Source organism: Myotis myotis, unplaced genomic scaffold, assembly GCF_014108235.1.
Source record: "Myotis myotis isolate mMyoMyo1 unplaced genomic scaffold, mMyoMyo1.p scaffold_m19_p_3, whole genome shotgun sequence".
Classification (NCBI taxonomy): domain Eukaryota; kingdom Metazoa; phylum Chordata; class Mammalia; order Chiroptera; family Vespertilionidae; genus Myotis; species Myotis myotis.
In genome coordinates this window covers 156966312-156990619 of record NW_023416335.1, presented here as the reverse complement: position 1 = coordinate 156990619, position 24308 = coordinate 156966312, and the positions used below count along the sequence as shown (strand labels likewise).

Here is a 24308-nt window from a genome sequence, read left to right as displayed (position 1 = left end):
GGGGGGGAGGGGGGCGCGTGCAGGAGGCAACCAATGGGTATTTTTCTGTCTTTCCCTCTTCCTTCCTCCCTGAAATCAATAAAAATATATATTTAACAAAAATAAATAAATAAATAAAAATAAAAACCAATGGAAAAATATTCTCGGGTGAGGGTTAAAAACAAAACGAAATGAAACAAACAAAAAGAAGCATGGGCAGAAGCTGTCTAGCTTCTTATGACCTAGCTTCAAAAGGCCCAAAACTACTAGAGAATTTTTGAGGATGAAATTAATATATGTGAAGTGCTTAGAACAGTGCCTAGTTCATAAGTACTATTATTAATTATTCTTTTTAAAATATATATTTTTATTGATTTCAGAGAGGAAGGGAGAGGGAGAGATGGAAACATCAATGATGAGAATCATTGATGGGCGGCCTCCTGCACACCTCCTACTGGGGATGGAGCCCGCAGCCCAGGCATGTGCCCTTGGCTGGAATCGAACCCCAGACTCTGATTCAGTCCGCCACTCTATCCACTGAGCCAAACCAGCTAGGGCTTTAAATTTTTTTATTTTAATTTTAAAAAATATTTTTATTGATTGCGGAAGGGAAGGGAGAGAGATAAAAACATTAATGATGAGAGAGAATCACACTTGGGCTGCCTCCTGCACGATCCCAGGCCCCCAAATCCGGGTTGAGCCCGCAACCCAGGTATGTGCCCTGACCGGGAATCTAACCGTAACCTCCTGGTTCATTGGCTGACGCTCAACCACTGAGCCACACCAACGGGGCATGATTCCTTTCTCAATCACTTCATGTGCTTCCTTGTATAATACACACTTATTGCCAAACTCTTAGCCTTCTTACTTCCCCTCCCTCTGACCTTTCCCCAACACATGCTCCCTCCCAGTCACTTTAATGAGATTGTCTAGCTCTATGTGAGCTGCAGACTGATATTAAATCAATACTTAATAGCTCAGTTCTTTTTTTATTAATAGGATGTCCACATTAATTTCCATCGTATCACTTAAGTCAGTTTACCGTAACTCTCAACCCTAATTGTGATGAACTTGGAGAGTCGGTCATGGTGAATAGACGCTGTCAAAAGAGGGCAACCAAAGGATAGGCGGTTTCCTTCCCCGCCCTCGCCGCGTTAGAGGATTTAAGAGCGCCCGCCCCTAGGCGAAAACGCGGCCACCCAGAGCGTGCGGCTCTCGGCAAGGCACCGCGGTCCCGCCCTCTCGATGATCCTCTTTCCGGCTTCCTCGTGTTGCATGACGGGAGAAATAGTCTACTTCCCCCGGCGGTGCGCGGGAACGCCCTAATTCAGAACTCCATTTCCCGGCGTGCCTCTGGCTGATCTCTCCGCCCACAGCGAGAGGCCGGTTCCGCTTGCATCAGCGTGGAATCCGCGGCGAAATGAGACTGTTCGTGAGCGAGGGCGCCCCGGGGACGCTGCCTGTGTTGGCCGCGGCTGGGAGGGCGCAGGGCCGGGCGCAGCTGCTTGTCAGCACCGTGGGCCCCGAAGGTAGTCGGGCTGGTGCTGGTGGGTGAGGGGGGCGGTCCGAAGCACGCCCGACTCCCGGTCCGCAGTCTCCTTCCCCAATCCCAACCCCTACCACTCATTCCCGTCCACCTCCTGCCCCATTATCCTTCGTCACTCCATCCCCTCTTCCTTCCCTCCCGCGGACACACACAAGAGTCACTCGCATTAAACCCCCCCAGACACCTCTTTGTTCCTAGGAAACCCTGCGCTCCTCTCCACACAGACACACTCACATATGCGCTCCTTTTGGTTTACCTGTTGTCGTTCCCAGCCAGCTGTTGGGGTGACTCCTAAGCAGTTCTGTTGCCAGTCTTCCCAGTTCTGATCATTTTGTTTTCCTACTGTTATCTCGGGTCGTTCTCAGATAATCCCAGTAATAATTGTTCCAGTTCTTGGCTGTGCGCTATCCCAGCACCACCACCTCCTCTCTGCAGTACCCATCTGCTGTTTCCAGCTGGCGGTCTCTGCTGAACACCTGCTGGTCTCCCCAGCGCATTCTGGACCCACCCCCTTTCAGTGGTCCCGTCTTAGAAGCTCTGGATTGAGACTGCCCATCTTTTCCCCTAAACAATGTGAAGTTGTCCTAAGTTGACAAAGAATTTTGCTTTTTTGTGTTTGTTTTTTCCCCCTGTTTTTCACGCATTTTTCTCTCTCACATCAGAGTGTGTGGTCCCATTCTTGACCCGGCCTAAGATCCCTGTCTTGCAGCTGGATAGTGGCAACTACCTCTTCTCCACGAATGCAATCTGCAGGTCAGTATTGGTACTTGATGCAGGGAGGTGACTAAATCACATCAGAGCTTACTGTCCTCTGTGTGACCTTATACACAACCACTGTTTCACTGAGGGGTGAGAGTGGGCCCCTCTAATTCCACCTTCTGTTGCTCTTTCTCTGGCAGATACTTCTTTCTGTTATCTGGCTCAGAGCAAGATGACCTCACCAACCAGTGGCTGGAATGGGAAGCAACAGAGCTGCAGGTGGTACTGAGACATGGGGGATGGCAGGCAGGCCCATTGCCCTGCATGGCCGTCCTGACCTTTGTCCCCCCACATTTTAGCCGGCTTTGTCTGCTGCCCTGTACTATTTAGTGGTCCAAGGCAAGAAGGGGGAAGATGTTCTTGGCCCCATCCGGAGAGCCCTGACTCACATTGACCACAGCTTGAGTCGTCGGAGCTGTCCTTTCCTGGCTGGGGTAAGTTGGGCCTTGAGGTGGGGATTGGGGAAGCTGTGTGGTAAAAGAATGAAGGAGGAAGACAGTAGTCAGAGTGTTCAAACCCCAACACTGCCACCTTCCAGCAGTGTAACCTTGAAAAAAATTAAACTTGCTAATTTTTTTCCCCATCTTTGAAATGGGTAATATTGGTACCCACCTCATTGGGTTGTTGTGAGGATTGAGATAATTTTAAATGCTTAACATAGTGCTCGACATGTAGTAAGTGCTTAGGAAATGTTAGATATTTTTACTACTTTTGAGAAGAAATTGAATATCTCACCTGTGTACCTTTTTCTTTTCTTTCCCCAACAAAGGAGACAGAATCTGTAGCTGACATTGTTTTGTGGGGAGCCCTGTATCCATTGCTCCAAGACCCAGCCTACCTCCCTGGTGAGCACTGAGCATATCACCTTATTCCCAGCCCCAACCACAGAAGCTTGGTGTAGGGGTTACAGAATGGGCCATATATTGTATGTAGGTACCCACTATGAGGTGTAACTTGACATGGAAGCTATAGCAGAAAGATGGTAAAGGGAATGGGAAAGCAACTGGGGAAATTTCACGAAGATGGGAAAGAGGCCCACTCATCCAGCCTTTCCTGGTCTTGTTGATTCCCTCTTTTCTCCCAAATCCGCAGAAGAGCTGGGTGCCCTGCACAGCTGGTTCCAGACACTGAGTTCTCAGGAGCCATGCCAGCGAGCTGCAGAGACTGTGTTGAAGAAGCAGGGTATCCTGGCCCTCCGGCCCTACCTCCAAAAGCAGCTCCAGCCCAGCTTCCTTGAAGGGAGGGCTGTCAGCAATGAGCCTGAGGTTTGAGAAAGAACAGAGGGGTCCCCAGAGAGCCTTGGTGCCTAAAGGGTGGGGTGGTTTGGAGAGGGACTTGGAGCATGGGCACTACCTTTTACTGTTGTTGGGAGAGTTTCTTTATTCCATGGACCCTCCTCACCTGGTGAGGGATTCTGTCCACTCTTCATAGGAGGAGGAGCTGGCCACGCTGTCTGAGGAGGAGATCGCCATGGCTGTAACTGCTTGGGAGAAGGGCCTGGGCAGCTTGCCTCCCCTTCGGCCAAAGCAGAAACCAGTGTGAGTAGGCACAGATGAGTGGGCTTGGTTTCTTAAGTGGAAGTTGTTGATAAAATCAACACCTGCCTGCCAGGTCCCCTCTGCTGCTGACATCTTTAATTTTCCATCCTTTCCTTTTTATTCTCAGATCCCTATCTCTCTTTTTATTTTTTTATTGTTGACACTATCTTTTTTTAAAAGTGTTATTCTCTCTTGGTTTATAATTTTGGACACTCCATCAGTCCCACCTGCACCCGTGTTTCAGTTATTCTTTACCTACAGATACCACCTAAATCTGTTTTTCCCGGTCCAGATCTCTACTCTGAGCTCAACATATTTGTCAGACTGAATCCTCCACCTCCACACGCATTGCAAACTCAGCATGTGCAAAAGCAAACCAGTTATCTTCCCTGTCAGCTTCTCTCCTTTACTCATGTACTTTAGCGGTTGGCACCCCCCCACACACACTTAAAAATCTAAGCCAGAAATTTTGGTGTTATCTGTACTCTTTTCTCATCCCCTCCTCCTGTATCACTTATTCCATCACCAAGTCATTGATTCTAACTCCTAAGTAGCCCTTGAATCAATCCCTTCTCTCTCTTCTCACAGCTGCTGCCTTACATCAGGCCTCACCATCTCTCACATTCTCTTTCCCTGCCACCCCATACTTCACACTGTCACCAGAATGAGTACTTAAAACTGCATGTATTATCTCACCCTCCTTTTTTGAATTCTACAGATGGTTCCTTGTGTAGTTCACAAGACCATTCAAGATCTGGCCCCTGCCTGAGGCTTCATATTTTGTCACTGTTCTACTACACTGAGATAATATACACGCACACACACAGCTCTTTCCATCAAAATGAAATATTTGTAGTCTCAAACTTGTCATCCGATAAAGATTTGAGTGTCTACTCCTTGCTAGGCCCTATGTGCTGGATCTACAGGAGTGAGCAAAACAGATAAGACTTCTGCTCTCATGGAACTTTGAGTCTAGAAAAGTAGATAGGTATTTTAAAAACTCATACAAATGTATAATCACTCATTTTAATAAGTCCTATGAAGGGAAAGAACAGGATGCCAGGAGAATAAATATCACAGGAGATTAACCTATAGGCCTCTCTGAAAAATTGACATTTGATCTGAGACTTGCAAGATGAATAGGAATTAGGCAAGGATAAGGCTATGGGGAAGGGTGTCTTAGGAAGCGGAAACGTGCAAGATGGCCTTAGAAGCAAGAGAGTTTGGCTCTTTTTAAGGAATTGCTAAAAGGCCAGTGGCTGAAGGCTAGACAGTCAATGGGCAGATAGGTCAAGATGCGTTTTGAGAGGAAGGAAGGCCGACATCATACTGTACTCACCTTGGTATCAATGCACATGCTATTCCTTCTCCCTGGAATGTCTGTATCCTACCTAACGGGCCTACACTCATTCTTTGAGAGCCTAATTTTACCATTTCCTTCTCTACAGAGCTTGAGTGCTTTATTTTCGGGGAAACTCCCATTGTCCAAATATATTGTAATTATCTCTTTTCATGACTATGTCCTCTATTTGTCAGCTTATTGAAGGTAGAGGCTCTCTCTGTATGATTATGTGTCCCAGTTTCCAGTAGATACTGATAAAACTTGAATAAATTACATTTGTAATACCTTAACTAATAAAAAAACAACAAAAAACTTGAATAAATTGATGAAGAAAGCCCTTCCATTGTTCATTTGCTCATTTTGAGTAGTTCTTCAGTACCTACTATGGACAGTTTAGTACTAAGCCCTTTGCAGGTAATAAAGAATAGGAGATAGACTTTCTTAGATGTTTATACAGGCTAACACGTTTAAATGCATATGTAGAGAAGGAGACAATTGGTATTAAAGACCCTATTACCGCCCTGGCCTGTATGGCTCAGTAGTTAGAGCATCTGCCTGCTCACCAGAGGGTCTCCAGTTCGATTCCTCATCAAGGGCACATACCTAGGTTGCAGGTCCAGTCCCCATCCCAGTCAGGATGTGTGCGGGAGGCAACCAACCGATGTGTCTCTTACATTGATGTTTCTCTCTTTCTTTTTCTCTCCCCCCTTCTACTCTCTAGAAAGCAATGGCAAAAATATCCTCACTCCTTGGGTGAGAATTTTTTTAAAAAAAGACAGACCCTATAGCCAAACCAAACTGTCTTCTGTGCCTTTCCTTCTGATTGAAAGACATCCCTAATGCTTTGATCAGGCAAATTCCTACCCATTCCTGAGGCCCAACTCAAGTATTCTGCCTCTGTGAAGTCTCTCTCTCTCTCTCTTTTTAAAAAATATATTTTTATTGATTTCAGGAAGAGGGAGAGAGAGAAATATCAATGATGAGAGGGAATTGATTGGCTGCCTCCCGCACACCTCCTACCAGGGATTGATCTCGCAACCTGAGCATGTGCCCTCACTGGGAATTAAGCCGTGATCTCCTAGTTCATGGGTTGACAGTCAACCATTGAGCCACACCGGCCAGGCTGAGAAGTCTCTTAATCTTAGGCTGGAGTGTATGCTTGCCTTCCTTGGAGCTCCTTTGATACTTTGTACCTCTCATTGCACTGATTCCAGTTGCAGATATGTAATAGCCTGTAACCCCCTAGAGCAGTGGTTCTCAACCTTCTGGCCCTTTAAATGCAGTTCCTCATGTTGTGACCCAACTATAAAACTATTTTCGTTGCTACTTCATAACTGTAATGTTACTACTGTTATGAATCGTAATGTAAATATCTGATACGCAGGATGGTCTTAGCTGACCCCTGTGAAAGGGTCGTTCGACCGCCAAAGCAGTTGCGACCCACAGGTTGAGAACCGCTGCCCTAGAGAGTAGAACCCCATACATACCTTCCTATCTGCCACCAAGTTACAGGGTAACACAAAAGACAATAGTGTGCTACTAAGTGCCTAGCGTCTTGGGACCCAGGGATGACTGGATGGAAGGCCAGTCATTAGTGAAGGAAGGCTTCCCTGAAGGAACTGATTTCAAAACTGGATTTCAGTGTCCAGCGATTATAGACTGAGAATGGTCAGAAAGACAAAAAGTCCCTGATGAAGTGTCAGTGCTGAGAAGGGGGATGGATACATGATGTGCACAGCTGAGCTGTCAAGGATGAACCCTAAAAAGGATAGTGGATTGAATGGCTTCAGACAGCAGCTTGAGTGATGTGACTAGGAATGATCCTGGAGAAGTGGAGAGGAGAGGGTGGTTATGAATGCTGGCTCGAGTCAGGTCGCGAGGAAGGGACCAACGTGGGTTAGGGAGAGGAGCCGGGGGTGGTGGGTTGTAAGGATTTCAGGTAGAGACGAGAGGTAATATTAACACAGCATCTGGGAAGAAGGAAAGCGGTCGGCACCGGGAAAATTCTTGGTAGGCTTTGGAGTTGGGAGTAGTGAGTGATGGTGACGGGACAGAGCCTCAGGAGAGTTTTGTCAGTACCTGGGAAGCTGGAGCCTGAGGGTGAGCTAATGGAGGAGAAGCAGTCAGAAGAGTCGAGTGTTGGAACACGGCTGTGTAGGAGCAGTACACGAGGCTTGCTCACTGTGGGCGGGGCACCGTCCTTGCTATTGTAGGGGATCGCAGGGCTTTTGGGGGAGTTTAGTCCTGTGTGTTCATTTGAAGGAAGACTTCTGATATACATGATCGTCTGATGTAGGCTAGATCTGTGTCTGGGTATCTGGTGCAGTTTTGGTCCCTCTTGACCAGGGTCCTCAAACTTTTTAAACGGGGCCAGTTCACTGTCCCTCAGACCGTTGGAGGGCCGGACTATAGTTTAAAAAAATACTATGAACAAATTCCTATGCACACGGCGCATATCTTATTTTGAAGTAAAAAAACAAAGCGGGAACAAATACAATATTTGTATTTGCATGTGGCCCGCGGGCCGTAGTTTGAGGACCCCTGCTCTTGACCCTTGCGCCTCTTCCATGAACTGTTCTCTTCCTCCTTCCCCACCAGGTTGCCTGTGGCTGGGGAAAGGAATGTGCTCATCACCAGCGCCCTTCCTTATGTCAACAATGTTCCCCATCTTGGAAACATCATTGGTTGCGTGCTCAGTGCTGATGTCTTTGCCAGGTGGAGCCAACTGCTGCAGGGAAGACCTGAGGGAGCCGTGGGTCCCAAGGAATAGGATGCCCCAAGGGTGGAGGCTGAGGGGGTCCAGGGGACATGGGGAGCGGCTGATCCTCATATTCTCTTCCAGGTACTCCCGCCTCCGCCAGTGGAACACCCTCTATCTGTGTGGGACCGATGAGTACGGTACAGCGACAGAGACCAAGGCTATGGAGGAGGGTCTCACCCCCCAGGAGATCTGTGACAAGTACCACGTCATCCATGCTGACATTTACCGCTGGTTTAATATCTCCTTTGATATTTTTGGTCGCACCACCACTTCACAACAGACGGAGTAAGTTTCCTCTAATCAGGCAGAAATGGAGGGTGAAGGCTGGGGCTGGGGACCATGAGGATATCCTGGAGACAGAGGAACTGAGATGGTTGTCTAAGCAATCCCCCTAAATTTAGGACATGAATATTGCCCTGAAATGTATTCCAAGCATTATTAAGGAGATTCATTGTGGTCAGGTTCTGAGGAGCAAGTGAGGGAGGTAAGAGGCAGGATGGAGGCTTGTAGAAAGTATGCCTTTCCTCTACCACTTCCCTTCCCTTCCCTGGCTGCCACAGAGTCTGAGCACATTCCTTCCCACTCCTGTGGGTGTTTATAGCAAATATACTCTTCCTTCTTTTGCCTGGTAATTCATCCTTATAAAACCTCTACATGGTAGACAGGCTGTCAGCTAATAGTGCTGTGTGGTTTAATAGTTGGACTGATTTAATTTTTAGGACATAGTTCTATTCTTTTGGAGATTTTTGTTAATGAAGAATACAAAACAAAGCCTGTATTTGACAAATTTTAAAATGTCAAGGGAAGAGACTGTATGAGGAGTTGAAGAATATGTGTAAGGGGTCTGGGGTCATCTAGTCCAACTCCCTGAAGATGACTAGATGGCCTTTGCCTTGAAGGATCTTCTGCCTGATTTCTTTGGCATTTGGACTAAATGAATTTGGGTCCTAGGTAGAGTAGCAGGAGGGAGGGTTGCACCCCTTCTTCTGACTTCTCTGACCTGTCCCTCCCCTGTCCCTTGCTCACCTCACCAGAATCACACAGGACATCTTTCAACGATTGTGGAACCGAGGTTTTGTGCTGCAAGATACTGTGGAGCAACTGCGGTGTGAGCGTTGTGCCCGCTTCCTGGCTGACCGCTTTGTGGAGGGTGTGTGTCCCTTCTGTGGCTATGAGGAGGCCCGGGGTGACCAGTGTGACAAGTGTGGCAAGCTCATCAATGCCGTAGAGCTCAAGGTGAGTGGAAGGTCTCCTAGGAGCCCAGAAGGAGACAGTCTCTATTCTTTTTCTTCTTCTTCTTCTTTTTAAATTAATTAATTGATTTTAGAAAGAGAAGGGAATGGGGAGGGGGGAGAGAGAGAAACATTGATTTGTTTTTCCACTTATTTATGCATTCATTGGTTGATTCTTGTATGTGCCCTGACTGGGGATCAAACCTTGGCATATCAGGATGATGCTCTAACCAGCTGAGTCATGTGGCCAGGGCAGCAGTCTCCATTAAGGGACTCCCAATCTTGTCCCACTCAGGATTTTTGTTTTAGCATTCAAGACCTTTGACCAGTGGTTCTTTCTACTCCATCTCAGCAACTCATCATTCAGCTCGTTAGATAATTACTTACTAAATGAACATTTACTATGTGCTTAGCATTTGTGCTAGGGAATTGAATTTATATTTCTCTACTTTTGCTTCTGTTTCAGACCACATTCTATAAATGCTGTCTCTTATACTCCATGTTTACTCATTTGTTACTTTAGTCATTCTTTTTATTATTATTATTATTTTATTTTATTTTTTTAAATATATTTTATTGATTTTTCACAGAGAGGAAGGGAGAGGGATAGAGAGCCAGAAACATCGATGGGAGAGAAACATCTATCAGCTGCCTCCTGCACACCTCCTACTGGGGATGTGCACGCAACCAAGGTACATGCCCTTGGCCGGAATTGAACCTGGGACCTTTCAGTCCGGAGGCCGACGCTCTATCCACTGATCCAAACCGGTTAGGGCTGTTTTTGTTATTATTGATTTCAGAGAGGAAGGGAGAAGGGAGAAAGAAACATCAGTGATGAGAGAGAATCATTGATTGGCTGCCTCCTGCATGCCCCACACCCGGGATCGAGCCTGCAACCCAGGCATGTGCCCTGACCAGGAATTGAACCCTGACCTCCTGGCTTATAGGTCGACGCTCAACCACTGAGCCATGCCAACCGGGCTATTCATTCATTCAGCAGGTTTTTTTGAGTTCTTATAATAGGGCAGTCACAGTTCTAGGTGCTCAGGATGTGGCAGTGAACAAGACAGATTATTTAGTGTGGGGAGGAAACTAAAGACAAGTATGTAATTATGGAATAAACTGCCAGGGAGATATGATAGAGAGTGACTTCTGGGGGGAGGTAGGTGATTAGGGAAGGCATCTCAAAGGAGGTAACATTTAAACAGAGTTTAACTGAAGAATGAGAGGGAGCAAGCCAGGCTATGAGAGTGAGGTTCAGAGCGTTACAAGCAAAGGGGCATGGAAATGCAAAGGCTTAAAAGGCAGAATTAAAAAGGCCAGTATAACTGTAGCATAGTGAAGGAGAGAGGGTGGATTGAGACGAGGTCAGATTACCAGGGCCTAGTAAGCCATTGTGGGAGTTGAATGGCAAGCTGCTCTGTGGAAAATGGATGGGAGGGAAGCATGAAAGTTTGGAGACTAGAGTGGTAGCTCCAAAATGGGATGATGTTGACTCGGACGAGGTTAATAGTAGAAATGGGGATGGGGAGAACCTTGAGATACATTGTGGAGGCAGACTGTACAATTGGATAGACTGGAATTCTGGGTGATGGGAAAGTCAAGGAAATGATGACTTTTAAGTTTTTGGCTTGAGCTGCTATGAACATGGGTGTGATTAGATGAAAAACAGGCTTTCTGGCCCAACCGGTTTGGCTCAGTGGATAGAGCGTCGGCCTGCGGACTGAAAGGTCCCAGGTTTGATTCCGGCCAAGGGCATGTACCTTGGCTGTGGGCACATCCCCAGTAGGAGGTGTGCAGGAGGCAGCTGATCGATGTTCCTCTCTCATCGATGTTTCTAACTCTCTATCCCTCTCCCTTTCTCTCTGTGAAAAATCAATAAAATATATTTTTAAAAAAAGAAGAAAAAAAAGAAAAACAGGCTTTCTGGTGGAATCTATTTGGGTTGTTAAATTTGAGATTCCTTGCCCTGGTTGGTCTGGTTAGAGCATCGGCCTGAGCACTGAAGGATCATGGATTTGATTCCTGGTCAAGGGCACATACCTGGGTTTGCAGGTTTGATACTGGCCCCAGTTGGGGTGCATGCGGGAGGCTACCGATCAATGTGTCTCATATTGATGTTTCTCTCTCTCCCCCTCTCTCCCTTCCACTCTCTCTAAAAATCAATGGAAGTATCCTCAGGTGAGGATTAACAACAGTAACAAATTGAGCTGCCTTCTAGACACCCAAGGAGAGGTTAGGTAGACAGTTTGAGAGAGGCTTGTGGAGTTCAGGAGAGAGGTCCTGAGAGAATTATAGTTTCTCACCTCCAAAAATTTAGATCAAAACTTAGTTCACTGATTAGCCCCACCTAACTGTTTACTCCTTTAGTCATCACCCTTCTGGGTTTGTATAGTCAACTTGTACCATGAGAATAAGTATTTCTTGACATTTGGCTTTGTATGGGTCTGCACTTGTTTCCCATACAAGCCCTCTCTCCCTAACTTGATTGTAACTTCCTTAGGAGAGGAGCTGTGTGTCTTCTCTTCCATCATTCCTGCCTCTCCTTACACAGCTGCATATAGTGTAGTGCTCTGAGAAGGCTTTTTTTGTTCTCTGGCGTGATAGGACAGAGACATGAAACTCTGAGTAACACATGTTATGCTGCGTGGACCTGAGCCTCCCAAGTTCACAGAAGGCCCAACTAGTTGATGAGTTGGCTGGGTGTGAACGTGAAGCTAAGTTAGATGGCACACTGGGGAGCTCATCCCTCTGTGCCTCTCCACTTGCCTGGACAGCTCCCCATGACCTGCCGGCCTGATCCTGACTCTCATCTTGGGTCACACTTTCTCTTGAATTTTCCTTCACAGAAGCCTCAGTGTAAAGTCTGCCGATCGTGCCCTGTGGTGAGATCCTCGCGGCACCTGTTTCTGGACTTGCCCAAGGTAAGTGGGCCTTTCCCTCAACTTGGTCTGCATGGCCGTTTCTGCCCCCTCAGCCTCAGCCACAAATCTATACCAAATTACTCTTAAATGTTTTTAATTTCTATTTTAAAGTTATACATCATAAAAATACATAACAAGTGAATGGGCCCAAAGTGAAGGCCCAGGCCCACCCACTAAACCCCAGGCCTGCTTGCAGAGGTGTTTCACTGCTGTCATTTTCCTTTGTGTCTATTCAGGAATATTGTATGCATGTGAATGAACTGTACATATAGGTCCTCTTTACTCTTTTTTTTTTTTTTTTTTTTAAATATATTTTATTGATTTTTTACAGAGAGGAAGGGAGAGGGATAGAGAGTTAGAAACATCGATGAGAGAGAAACATCGATCAGCTGCCTCCTGCACACCCCCTACTGGGGATGTGCCCGCAACCAAGGTACATGCCCTTGACTGGAATCAAACCTGGGACCCTTCAGTCTGCAGGCCGATGCTCTATCCACTGAGCCAAACCGGTTAGGGCCTCTTTACTCTTAAATACTTCTTTTGTTAAAAAATATGTTGTTTTTTTTTTTGCCGAAACCGGTTTGGCTCAGTGGATAGAGCGTCAGCCTGCGGACTGAAAGGTCCCAGGTTCGATTCCGGTCAAGGGCATGTACCTGGGTTGCGGGCACGTCCCCAGTGGGAGATGTGCAGGAGGCAGCTGATCGATGTTTCTCTCTCATCGATGTTTCTAGCTCTCTGTCTCGCTCCCTTCCTCTCTGTAAAAAATCAATAAAATATATTAAAAAAAAAATATGTTTTTATTGATTTTAGAGCGGAAGGGAGAGGGAGAGAGAAATAGAAACGTCAATGATGAGAGAGAATTATTGATTGGCTGCCTCCTGAATGCCCTCTACTGGGGATCTAGCTTGCAACCCAGTCATGTGCCCCCTGACTGGGAATCAAACCGTGACCTCCTGGTTCATAAGTCGATGCCCAACCAGTGAGCCACACCAGCTGGACTGCATTTAGTTTTTTATATCTCTTTAGTTTCCTTTCATCTGAAACAGTTCCCCAGCCTTTCTTTATGTTTTATGACAGGGGTGGGGAACATCCGGCCTGCAGGCTGTATAAGACCCGAGAAATCATTTAGTCTGGCCCTGCCAAAGTATTAGGGGTGAGTTAATTAAATGTTTGACCAAATATAGCAGGCTAATTTTAAGTTGATAATTTTATATGGCCCACAAATAATTTTATAAATATCCAATGGTCCTTGGCAGAAAAAAGATTCATCACCCCTGACCTAATAGGATGTTCTGGAAATCATTCCATATCACTTCATAGTGATCATCATTATTTGATGGTGGTTGTTTTTTTTTGTTAATCCTCATCTGAGGATATTTTTTTCATTGATTTTTAGAGAGAGTGGAAGGGAGGGGGAGAGACAGAGAGAAACATTGATATGAGAGAGACACATAGACTGGTTGCCTCCTGCATGCGCCCTGACCAGAGCTGGGGATTGAGCCTGCAACTGAGGTACATGCCCTTGAGGAATCAAACCTGGGACACTTCGGTCTGCATGCTGACACATTAGCCACTGAGCCATACTGGCTAGAGCAGTTGTTGTTTGTTTAAACAGCTACAAACAACTACATTTGTGTAGGTTCCATAGTTTATATAACCAGTTTTCTGTGTTCTCCATTTAGGTAGTTTCCAGTACAGCAGGTCCTTGAATAATATTGTTTTGTTCTAATGTTGATTAGATGCTGTAGGAACTTAACTCTTGTTTTTATCAATTAGCTTGTGGTAAAAATTGGTTTTGTTATATGTCATTTCACTTAAAGCTGTAGAACCTATTGGTGTTAAGTGAGGACTTACTGTATTTTGCAATTGCAAGTGATGTTGCAGTAGATAAATGTTCGACCAAATACAGCAAGCAAATTTTTTTTGCATTATATCTTCAGGATAATTTCCTTAAAAGTGATCACTTGCTGTGTCAATGGTAAATGTATATGTAGTTTATTGTCAAATTTTCTTCAATAGGTGTTGTTGCATTTTTGCATTCCCATCAGCAATCTGTGAGTGTGCTGTTTCCTCATAGCCTTGCCAATAGAGTATATTGTCAGGCTTTGGAAATTGTGGTATTTGATTGGATAAATCACATAAACCATCCATTAAAAAAGTTTACTTTTGTTTTTCTGCTTACAAAAGTGATAAAAGCTTTTTTAAAAAATTTCAGCTAGAAATATATGGTATAAATGTGAATGTTCCCCATAATCCCATCTGAAAATAAAGTACTGATACATATTTTTCTTCAAAAATTTTCTGGCCCTAGCCAATTTGGCTCAGTGGATAGAGCTTCAGCCTGCGGACTGAAGGGTCCTGGGTTTGATTCCTGTCAAGGGCATGTACCTCGGTTGCAGGCTCCTCTCTGGCCCAGGCCCAGGGCGTGTGCAGGAGGCAACCAATCAATGTGTTTCTCTCACATCGATGTCTCTTTCTGTCTTTCCTTCTCTCTGTCACTCTTACTGAAAATCAATGGAAAAATACCCTCCAGTGAGGAGTAAAAAAAAAAAAATTTTTTCTGGGCTTGCCCAGCCTATGTGGCTCAGTGTTTGAGCATCTACCCATGCACCAAGAGGTCACCAGTTTGATTTCCGGTCAGGGCACGTGCCTAGGTTGCAGGCTCGATCTCCAGTAGGGAGCATGCAGGAAGCAGTTGGTTGATGTGTCTCTCTTATTAATGTTTCCATCTCTCTCTTCCGTTCTCTCTCTAAAATCAATAAAAAAATATTTAAATTTCTGGGCTTATGTTAGTCTGTGTGTTGATATTTATTTTTTTATTTCTTTTATTGATTTCAGAGAGGAAGGAAAAGGAGAGAGAGATAGAACATCAATGATGAGAGAATCATTGATCGGCTGCCTCCTGCATGCCCCCTACTGGGGATCAAGCCCGCAACCCAGGCATGTGCCCTTGGCCAGAATTGAAACTGGGACCCTTCAGTCTGCAGGGTGACGCTCTATCCACTGAGCCAAGCCGGCTGATATTTATTTTTATAGTAATAGAATTATACTATATATTGTTTTGCAGTTAGCTTAATTAGTAATGAATCTTGGAGATCTAAACATATCAGTTACATATAGGTCTACCTTACTCTTTTTAATGGCCTCATGAGTATTTTATTGTATTGATGCACCATATTTCTTTTTTTTTTTTTTAAATATATTTTATTCATTTTTTACAGAGAGGAAGGGAGAGAGATAGTCAGAAACATCGATGAGAGAGGAACATCGATCAGCTGCCTCCTGCACATCTCCCACGGGGGATGTGCCCGCAACCCAGGTACATGCCCTTGACCGGAATCAAACCTGGGACCTTTCAGTCCGCAGGCTGACGCTCTATCCACTGAGCCAAACCGGTTTCGGCGATGCACCATATTTCTTTAGTTTTAATTTTTTGCTATGATGAACAGTGCACGCCTTTATGTACACATCTATACACTCTTGTGTGAATATTTCCATTGAAAAAATTTCTAGAAATGGAATTTCTATGTCAAAGTCATGAGTCTTTTAATTTTAATACATCACCAGACTAGTCCAAAGGGTTGTACGTATTTACCCTTAAGCAAACTGTGTATGAGGCATTTCTAAGTCAGCCTTCTGTCTCTGCCTTCTCAGCTGGAAGACCGACTTGAGGAGTGGTTGGGGAAGACTGTGCCTGGCAGTGACTGGACACCCAATGCCCGGTTCATCATTCGTTCTTGGCTTCGGGACGGCCTCAAGCCACGCTGCATAACCCGAGACCTCAAATGGGGAACCCCTGTACCCTTAGAAGGTTTTGAGGACAAGGTAAGAATCCCATGCTTTACGGATATCTCTTATTATTCAGCCTTGAGATCCTGGGCTAACATAGTACACTGTTTTGACTATGTCTTGTTTAACTGGGTTTCCCAATTTTTAAAAAAATTGAATTTTTCGGGGTTACTTAGGTCAATAAAATTATATTATTGTATTATATCAAGTGTATTCCCAGTGTTTTTTTATCCTACCATGTCTCTCTCCAGGTATTCTATGTCTGGTTTGATGCCACATTTGGATACATATCCATCACCGCCAACTACACAGACCAATGGGAGAAATGGTGGAAGAACCCAGAGCAAGTAAGCAGTTCTTGGTTAGCCTGTCTATGAGGAGGGTGCATGCGTGTATGTGCGTGGAGGGGGTTAGGATTGGGTATTTGCTCTTTCTGAGGTCTTTGAAGAAGGTCTCAGGAGCTCTGTTTTCCAACTATGTTCTGTAGGTGAACCTCTACCAGTTCATGGCCAAAGACAATGTTCCCTTCCACGGCTTAGTCTTTCCTTGTTCAGCCCTAGGAGCTGAGGACAACTACACCTTGGTCAGCCATCTCATTGCTACAGGTACCCTGGAAGACTGGACTAGGAATATTCCTAGGGAATGAGAGCTGAGGCAATACTTGGAAGGTTTTGGAAAGGTGCTGGGTCTTGAGTTAGGAGTTGAGATAGGAAATAATTTGAACATGTGAACTCAACCTAGAAGGAAACAAGAACTGAAGAAAGCAAGAGTCAAAAGCTAAAACTTCGTAATGAATAGAAGCAAAGCGGGGGGAAGGCCCAAATGGAGAGGCAGGATTCAGGCAGCTACTCAAGAAGTGTTGCTGGACACCCATAGTTGAGTTCAAAGGAGAGTCAGTAGGTCAGAAAGGGGAGAAAGTGATTCGAGCAGATGGTTCTCATTCATTCTCTTTCTCAATCCAGAATATCTGAATTATGAGGATGGGAAGTTCTCTAAGAGTCGGGGTGTGGGAGTGTTTGGGGACATGGCCAAGGACACAGGGATTCCTGCTGACATCTGGCGCTTCTACCTGCTGTACATTCGGCCTGAGGGCCAGGACAGTGCCTTCTCCTGGACAGATATGTTACTGAAGAATAATTCTGAGCTGCTTAACAACCTGGGAAACTTCATCAATAGGTAGGACTTGGTGAGGGGTCAGTCAGTAGATGAGCTGGGCTGGTGCTAACTCTGCTCCATGAAGTGGGCGAGAGGGGAATGAAGAGATGCCTGGTGAATGGGCAGGAAGCTGGGAGGGATGGGAGGATGATGTGGAAAGTGGATTCCTATCAATTGGGATTTGATATTCCTAGAACATAATAGCTTATGTATGCTTGGGGAAGTTGGTGATAGAAATGTGATTTAGCAAAGTTGGTCACAAAGTTTTCTAAATTGTTTCTTATTAATGTTCTTTGTAGAATTGGAAATGTGTTTTTGCAAAAAAAAAAAAAAAAGTTGCATGCATTTGAAAAGTTTAACTGAGGAAAGGGTTTATTTTAGTGTAGGGGTAGGAAACTTCTGCTGAACTCTGGAGTTTTTGTTGCATGAGCTCAATTTCATTTTTGGCCCTATGTCAGCTATTCTGAAATCTAAAGAAATATCCTCAATGGCTACCTACCCTTTCAGGTTTGATCATTAATCACATTTTAACAGTAGCAATTTACATATATTTAAACTTGATTATTCTGAGTGTTGATTTTTAAAAATAAAACGAACAGTTGCTTAAGTTTATCAGGGTTCTTTAAACAAGGGATAATGAATGTGAAATGTCTGTTATGTGCAGTTGTATTCTTAGGGGAGAGGATAAGGAATTACTTTGTTAAGCTTTGCCTTCCAGCTTGAAGGAGCCAGGAAGTATCAGTTCTGAAAGAATGTAGAATTAAGAAAACCGGGTCAAATTTCTCTAAGAAGACTGGGAAATTACTCTTTTTTTCTCCCCCCTCTCCTTCCCTTACTCCTATCAAGAGCTGGGATGTTTGTGTCTAAGTTTTTTGGGGGTTATGTGCCCAAGATGGTGCTTACCTCTGATGATCAGCGCCTGCTGGCCCATGTCTCCCTGGAGCTCCAGCACTATCACCAGCTTCTAGAGAAGGTTCGGTAAGTAACCTACACCCGTCTCATCTGAGTGGTCTGCTGGCATGTTGAGAAGCCCATACTGGTCTTTCCAGGACCTTATACCTTGGCCTGCCTCCCCCCTTCCCAGGATCCGGGATGCCTTACGCAGTATCCTTACCATCTCTCGTTACGGCAACCAATACATTCAGGTGAATGAACCCTGGAAGCGGATTAAAGGCAGCGAGGCTGACAGGTAGGTAAGGAGGTAGGGTTGGCTACAGGGATAAAGTATGTGGTAGGCTGTGTCCTCTTAGAAGTCCTGACTAATGACTCTGTTTATCTAGGCAGCGGGCAGGGACAGTGACAGGCTTGGCAGTGAATATAGCTGCTTTGCTATCCACCATGCTCCAGCCTTACATGCCTATGGTTAGCTCTATGATTTCGGCCCAGCTGCAGCTCCCACCTGCAGCCTGCAGCATCCTGCCCACAGACTTCCTGTGCACCTTACCAGCAGGACACCAGATTGGCACAGTAAGTCTCTGAGGATCGGAAGAGCCATTGTCTCTTTTACTAATAAAATTCCTGCATGTGCCATGCAGCCTTTGGGGAGGGTCAGAGAACTTACTTTGGGCATGGGGCTTTCACAGCTATTCTCTGAAGCTCTTCGACACCCCTCCCCATTTTGCACTTAGGCTTGTTTCTGATATAAAATTCTTGGTATTGGCTCCCAAGCCCAGTGTTATCTGTAGCCCATATTTTCTCATCGTCCTTCATGCCAGAACCCAGTACATGGTACATGAAACTGATATACAGTAGATGCTTGAAGTAGCACCATGGTCACTTGGTCTCCATAAGGCTAACAATCAGTGAGCTGTGAGAATACAGGGTAGCCATTTCCCCTTTGACACAAGATGATAAAGTAAGTCCACCTTTAAACTTTTGCATCAACCTAGCATCATTTAATCTTGGACCCTATTAATACTTTGTTTTTTCATAGTGACTGCTAGGACTTTTCCTGGATTCTTTACTGAAATTGGCGATACACTCAAGCTTCTTGTAAAGCATTTAGAGTCCCTGAATGTTGGTGATTGGGGTTAGAGAGGCCCTCTGTATAGTCTGATAGAGTTATACCTAATCAGTGAATGATTCTGGAATTCTTTTTTTTATAGGTCAGTCCCTTGTTCCAAAAATTGGAAAATGACCAGATTGAAAATTTGAGGCAGCGCTTCGGTGGGGGCCAGGTGAGAAAGCTAGACTGTGCTCTCACCCAGCAACAGCCACAGCGCCATCTCCTAAGTGTCCATAAGTAGTCCTCACTCATCACTCTTTCCACCTTTTGGCCCTGCTACTTCCTCACTTAAAGTTTTTCTTTCCTGTCTTAGCTAGAAGAGTCCCTGGTGTTAAAGGTAATCACTTTCCCCAAGATGTTGTATAAAACTTGAGGTCAGGGGATATTTATGGCAGCAGGTGATAACTCTCTTATTATTCTCTAGGCAAAAGTGTCCCCCAAGCCAGCAGTTATAGAGACAGCTGGACCGCAGCAGATACAAATGCTGATGGATGAAGTGACAAAACAGGTATGAAGTTTGAATCCTATGTGGGAGACCACAAAACTTAAATCCTACATAGGTCCTTACTGGTCTCACTATTGTTATTCCCCCACCTCCTCCCTCTTCTCTTAGGGCAACATTGTCCGTGAACTGAAAGCACAAAAGGCAGACAAGAACCAGGTTGCTGCAGAAGTGGCTAAACTCTTGGATCTGAAGAAGCAGTTGGCTCTAGCTGAGGGGAAACCTCTTGAAACCCCTAAAGGCAAGAAGAAAAAGTGAAAGTGAGAACTTGACTTATAGAGTCACTTTAATGGATATGGACAGTAATAAATAAATATGCAATCTCTATATACATGCTGAGACCCTTTCTTCTTGTCTACTCAGAGCTTTCCCTCTACTGTAGGTATGGGGTTAAGGGTCACATCATTGACACTCATAAGAAGGTGGTTAGTAGCCACCTCTGGGAAAAGATGGTACTGGCTCAAGGGGGAAGTGATGGTCCCAAGTGTTCATGCTTGATGCAGATTGACCATTCGGTCAATTAGAGCTCGGCGAGTCACCTCCACTTCTCTGGTCAGACGCTCGATTTCCTGCTTGAGCCGTTCATTCTCTTCAGCTAGCTGTGCCACTTTCCTTTCATTCTCTTGTTCCTTATCCTTCATGCGTTGCTTTCCAGCCCGGGCCGGGGACTGACCACTCCGTTTCCGTTTCCTGGGTATTCCTTGGTCTTCCTCCTCTTCCTCCTGAGCCAGGGAGCTCTGACTGGAATTTGGAGAGCGAGGGCTCTGGAAGGTGCTTGTGACCTCTGCTGGTCCTGGCTCCTCAGTCAGCCAAGCCAGAGAGGCCGGGTCAAGAGTGGTGAAGGATTTTGATTCTTCCTTCAAAGGAATGAGGAAAGGCAGGCGCCATTAGTTGAAATGGGAAAATCAGCACACACACCCACCCCTACCCCCAGCTTTATGTGTAGCATTCTCACCTCCTCATTTCCAGGGGGTGAGACATAGGCACGCCCATTTTCATCTGAGGACAGCACCTCCTGCAGGTCCTCATACCAGGCTTCCAGTTCCCAGCTGGACAGTGTCCCGAAGGAGAAAGGCAAAGACTCGGCTGCCATTGCTGCAGCTGGATCAGGCTCTGAAAAACGATATACTTGGGATAGTGGGGAAGGGAGGGAAGGATGGGGGGGGGGGGGGGCGGGGAATGAGCACCACAAAGCAGTCAAACAGTTTATACCACAGTTTGGCAAACTGGCCTGCTGCCTGTTTCTGCAGTAAAGTTTTACTGGAACACGGACACATCTATTGATTTACATATTTTTTATGGCTACTTTTATGCTACAACAGTGGAGATGAATAGTTGTGACAAATTGTGTGGCCCTCTATATCTAAAACATTTACTATCTGGCCCTTTAAAATTTACCAACCCCTGGTCTATACTAATAATCCCTCCTTGCTTTTGCCCAGCACTTGAAGAAGTAAGTGCCTGGATATACATTCTTATGGGATTGTAGTAAAAGTTATCTGCCCGCCCTAGCTGGTTTGGCTCAGTGGATAGAGCATCCGCCCGAGGACTGAAGGATCTCGAGTTTGATTCCGGTCAAGAGCACATAGCTTGGTTGCAGGTTCCTTGGCCCTGGTTGAGTGTGTGCAGGAGGCAACCAATCGATGTGTCTCTCTCACATCAATGTTTCTGTCTCTCCCCTCTCCCTTTCACTCTCTCTAAAAATCAATGGAAAAATATCCTCGAGTGAAGATTAACAACAACAAAAAAGTTAGCCGCCCTGAGAAACTCCATTGGTAGTTTCCAGGGGCAATTACCACATCAGTTGTGCTCCTTTTTCCTGGGTGGGGAGTTCCATGGGTCAGTCTAAATTTTTTTTTAAATATATTTTATTGATTTTTTTACACAGGGGAAGGGAGAGGGACAGAGAGGTAGAAACATCGATGAGAGAGAAACATTGATGACCTGCCTCCTGCACACCCTCCACTGGGGATGTGCCTGCAACCAAGGTACATGCCCTTGACCGGAATCGAACTGGGACCCTTCAGTCCACAGGCCGACGCTCTATCCACTGAGCCAAACCGGTCAAGGCGGGTTAGTTTAGCTTTGATGGGGATTGAGGTGTGGTAAGACAAACCCATTATCTTGGTTGGGGCTGACTGCTTACTCAGAGCCATCTTTTGATTAGGACATGCTTCTATGAATAGTGATTTGGTCACCTTGTTAGGGACAGGCCAGGTGGATGGATGTGGTCTGACAGCAAAAGTGCTCAGATGCAAACCCTCCTCTCTTCTCTAAGCGTTTCACTTCTCAGGGTCCCAATAAAGGAAGGCTAAATAGCAACTCTTAGGAGTTGGTTTTGGGAAAGGGTTGGTTAGGTTTACCTGCTTTCAGGTGTGGTGATGTATGAAGATACACTTCCTTCTTGAACACTGTGGGGAATCAAAGATAAATATGTTAACCACTTTTGGAAGGGGGAGAGCCAGGTTCTTTTACTTTTATCTCCAGCATCCTATTGACCCGTTCTTACTTCCTGTCTTACAGAGTATGGATAGTTAACAGTCCCGGTACCCATTTCCAAGGACGGAGGAGAGCCTAATTTCCTTTATTTTTAGTTGCTGACATTTGTAGTCCTGATTGCATAATAGGAAAGCCCTACCATCTCAGCTTTCTCTAAACTCAAGGCAGCCTTCAAACCTGCCAGGGTAAGTAAGGACTATACTTCAGGGAAGGGAACAAAACAAATTTTCCTAATTCCATTCCCACGCTGACATCCTCCAAATTTTACAGTCCCAGTATAGACCTCTAACTCTGTTATCTAACTGCTTACGTGCTGTCTCCTTTTGGATGTCTAATAGGCATCTCAGACTTAATATGTCTAAAACAAACTCCTGCTAATCTTCCTCTTCCCCTTCCCTATCTTGGTAAATGGCAACTCTAGTAGCTTTGTATCTTCATTGAACATTGGTATCTTCATTGATCCCTCTCCTGTTACACCTCACAATCCAATCCAAACCACCAGCAAAATTTCTTAACTCATTCTTCACAAACCCAGAATCTAAATTCTTCTCCAATTCCATTGTTACTATCAAGTTACTATCTCTCTGGGATGACGGCAGGTTTCCCAGTTTCTGCTCTTACCACCCTTCCCTGAGTCTATTCACAACACAGCAACCAGAGTGGGCCTTTTAAAACTTAAAATCAGGTCGTGTCACTCCTCTGTTCAAAATCACCAATGACTTCCAATTTCCCGCATAAAATGGCTTAGAAGAACCCACACAGTCGGCTCCTTCTCTGCCCTGGATTTCTCGTTGACCACTCTCCCTCTTCTCACTCTAGAGCAGCCAACTGGCCTTCTGGTCTCTAAAGATACTGTGCGTGTTCCCACCTCAGGACCTCTGTTCTTGCTGTCCCTTCTGGAAAGCTCTCCCGCATACCTGCATGGCTTACTGCCGCACCTCTTTCAGGTTTTTAATTTAATGGTCATTTCAGTGAGGGAATCCCTGATCACCCAATGTAAAATTAACCCTCACCCAAAGCATTTTCTACTCTTAAATTCATTAGTTTTTTCTATGGCACTTATCTGTTTACTGTATGCCTTTTCCCACTGAACTGTAAGCTCTGAGAGCAGAATTTTTTTCTCTTATTCATGGATGTTTCCTGGGCCCCAAACTGCACATAGGAGGTGCTGGTTAGGAATGAATGGGTAAATTCTCCCCAATCTCTCACAGGGAAGGGAGGATGAAGCCAGAAGTAGAGCAGCAGCTGCCTATCTCTGGGGACTGTAGATGCAATATCGCCCAGAGTGTTTGTCTTCAGGACTGTCCTCCCTGGGGAACCCTCCTTGCCTTCCAGAGCCTGGAAGGTGGCTTTCATCAGCAGTGGAGCCCCAGGCCAGAGGGCTGTAGAGCCAAACAGGGGACTGGCCTGATGCAATGGTTACACAGAGATTAGTTGGAGACAGGACAGGGAGAAAGAAGCAGGGACCACGCTCAGGAGAAGGACCATACACTGGGAGACCCCAAATGACTTCCCACACTTAAGAGATACAGGATGCTCTCTTGTGCAGGAGGCCCAGGGACCTCTGGGGGAAAGTAAAAAACCTATCTGCTCTCCCTGGCCATGGGCATCCTTCCTCCCAGGCTGTGTCAGTTTCCTGAAGGTGCGGAATGGCTGTCCCGTGTAAGGTTCCGGAGCCCCACTACCAACGTGGCCATGCTGGCACTGAGATGCTGCCTCCGACACGGGACTAGGGGTGGGGCTGCTTGGTGGCCAAGCCAAGGCAGCGGCCTAAGCTACGGTCCAACAGGCTTCTCGACGTGGGGGTGTGTCTTGCTGCTCCGCCTCCCACCAGACTGGCCTAAAGCGGAGGCCTGAGGTCAGCCACTGCAGAGAACAGAGTAACTCCTGAGGGCAGCCGGGCCCCTTCGCTCCGGGCAGGGGTGGGTGATGCTGTCGCGAAGGAAGCAGGGGCTGTAACACCTCTCCCGAATAAAGGATTCTCCCCATCTCGCCTTCGGACCGTCACTAACTTCATTATGGAGGGGGTGATGACACATCCTGAAGAGGGGATGCCCCGACTTTGAGGGGGCAACGTCGCAAAGATGCAAGAGTAAAAGGTAGATGGACGGTCAGTACTCACCTCTCGCCTCAGATACCGGCTCTGATTTTGGCTCTGTCGCTGCCACCCGCTCATCTTCAACATGATATGCACGGTGTCTCAGACTCTAGTCTCTGACCTCGGTCTCCCCAAGCAGTGATCTTTTAACTGGACCTTGCCCTCCTCTCAGGGGCGGA

The 24308-nt window shown here is 45.8% G+C and overlaps 2 protein-coding genes across 5 annotated transcripts; one reads left to right on the top strand and one right to left on the bottom strand.

The window, feature by feature from the left end:
- Window positions 1–1399: 1399 nt before the first annotated feature.
- On the top strand, window positions 1400–22194 carry MARS1 (methionyl-tRNA synthetase 1). Of its 3 annotated transcripts, XM_036296904.1 has the most exons (23): window positions 1400–1508; window positions 2188–2278; window positions 2425–2503; window positions 2584–2718; window positions 3054–3129; window positions 3377–3549; window positions 3716–3822; window positions 7763–7879; window positions 8007–8210; window positions 8960–9161; window positions 12007–12081; window positions 15736–15906; window positions 16122–16217; window positions 16358–16475; window positions 16833–17046; window positions 17872–18003; window positions 18110–18214; window positions 18306–18492; window positions 19131–19202; window positions 19344–19367; window positions 19455–19538; window positions 19644–19792; window positions 22056–22194. In XM_036296904.1, exons 1-22 carry the CDS (start codon window positions 1400–1402, stop codon window positions 19788–19790), a joined length of 2718 nt encoding a protein of 905 aa, XP_036152797.1. In that variant the 3' UTR covers window positions 19791–19792; window positions 22056–22194. The 3 variants fall into 3 exon arrangements, with proteins under 3 accessions (XP_036152797.1, XP_036152796.1, XP_036152798.1); XM_036296903.1 differs by lacking the exon at window positions 22056–22194 and having other exon boundaries at window positions 19644–19863; XM_036296905.1 differs by lacking the exons at window positions 19344–19367; window positions 22056–22194 and having other exon boundaries at window positions 19644–19790.
- On the bottom strand, window positions 19801–24292 carry DDIT3 (DNA damage inducible transcript 3). Of its 2 annotated transcripts, none has more exons than XM_036296913.1 (4): window positions 24154–24292; window positions 21896–21943; window positions 20488–20660; window positions 19801–20389 (listed from the first exon to the last, which is right to left on the bottom strand). In XM_036296913.1, the coding sequence occupies exons 3-4, from the start codon at window positions 20623–20625 to the stop codon at window positions 20021–20023; spliced, it is 507 nt and encodes a 168-aa protein (XP_036152806.1). In that variant the 5' UTR covers window positions 20626–20660; window positions 21896–21943; window positions 24154–24292; the 3' UTR covers window positions 19801–20020. The 2 variants fall into 2 exon arrangements, with proteins under 2 accessions (XP_036152806.1, XP_036152805.1); XM_036296912.1 differs by having other exon boundaries at window positions 20488–20645.
- Between the last annotated feature and the right edge of the window lie 16 nt (window positions 24293–24308).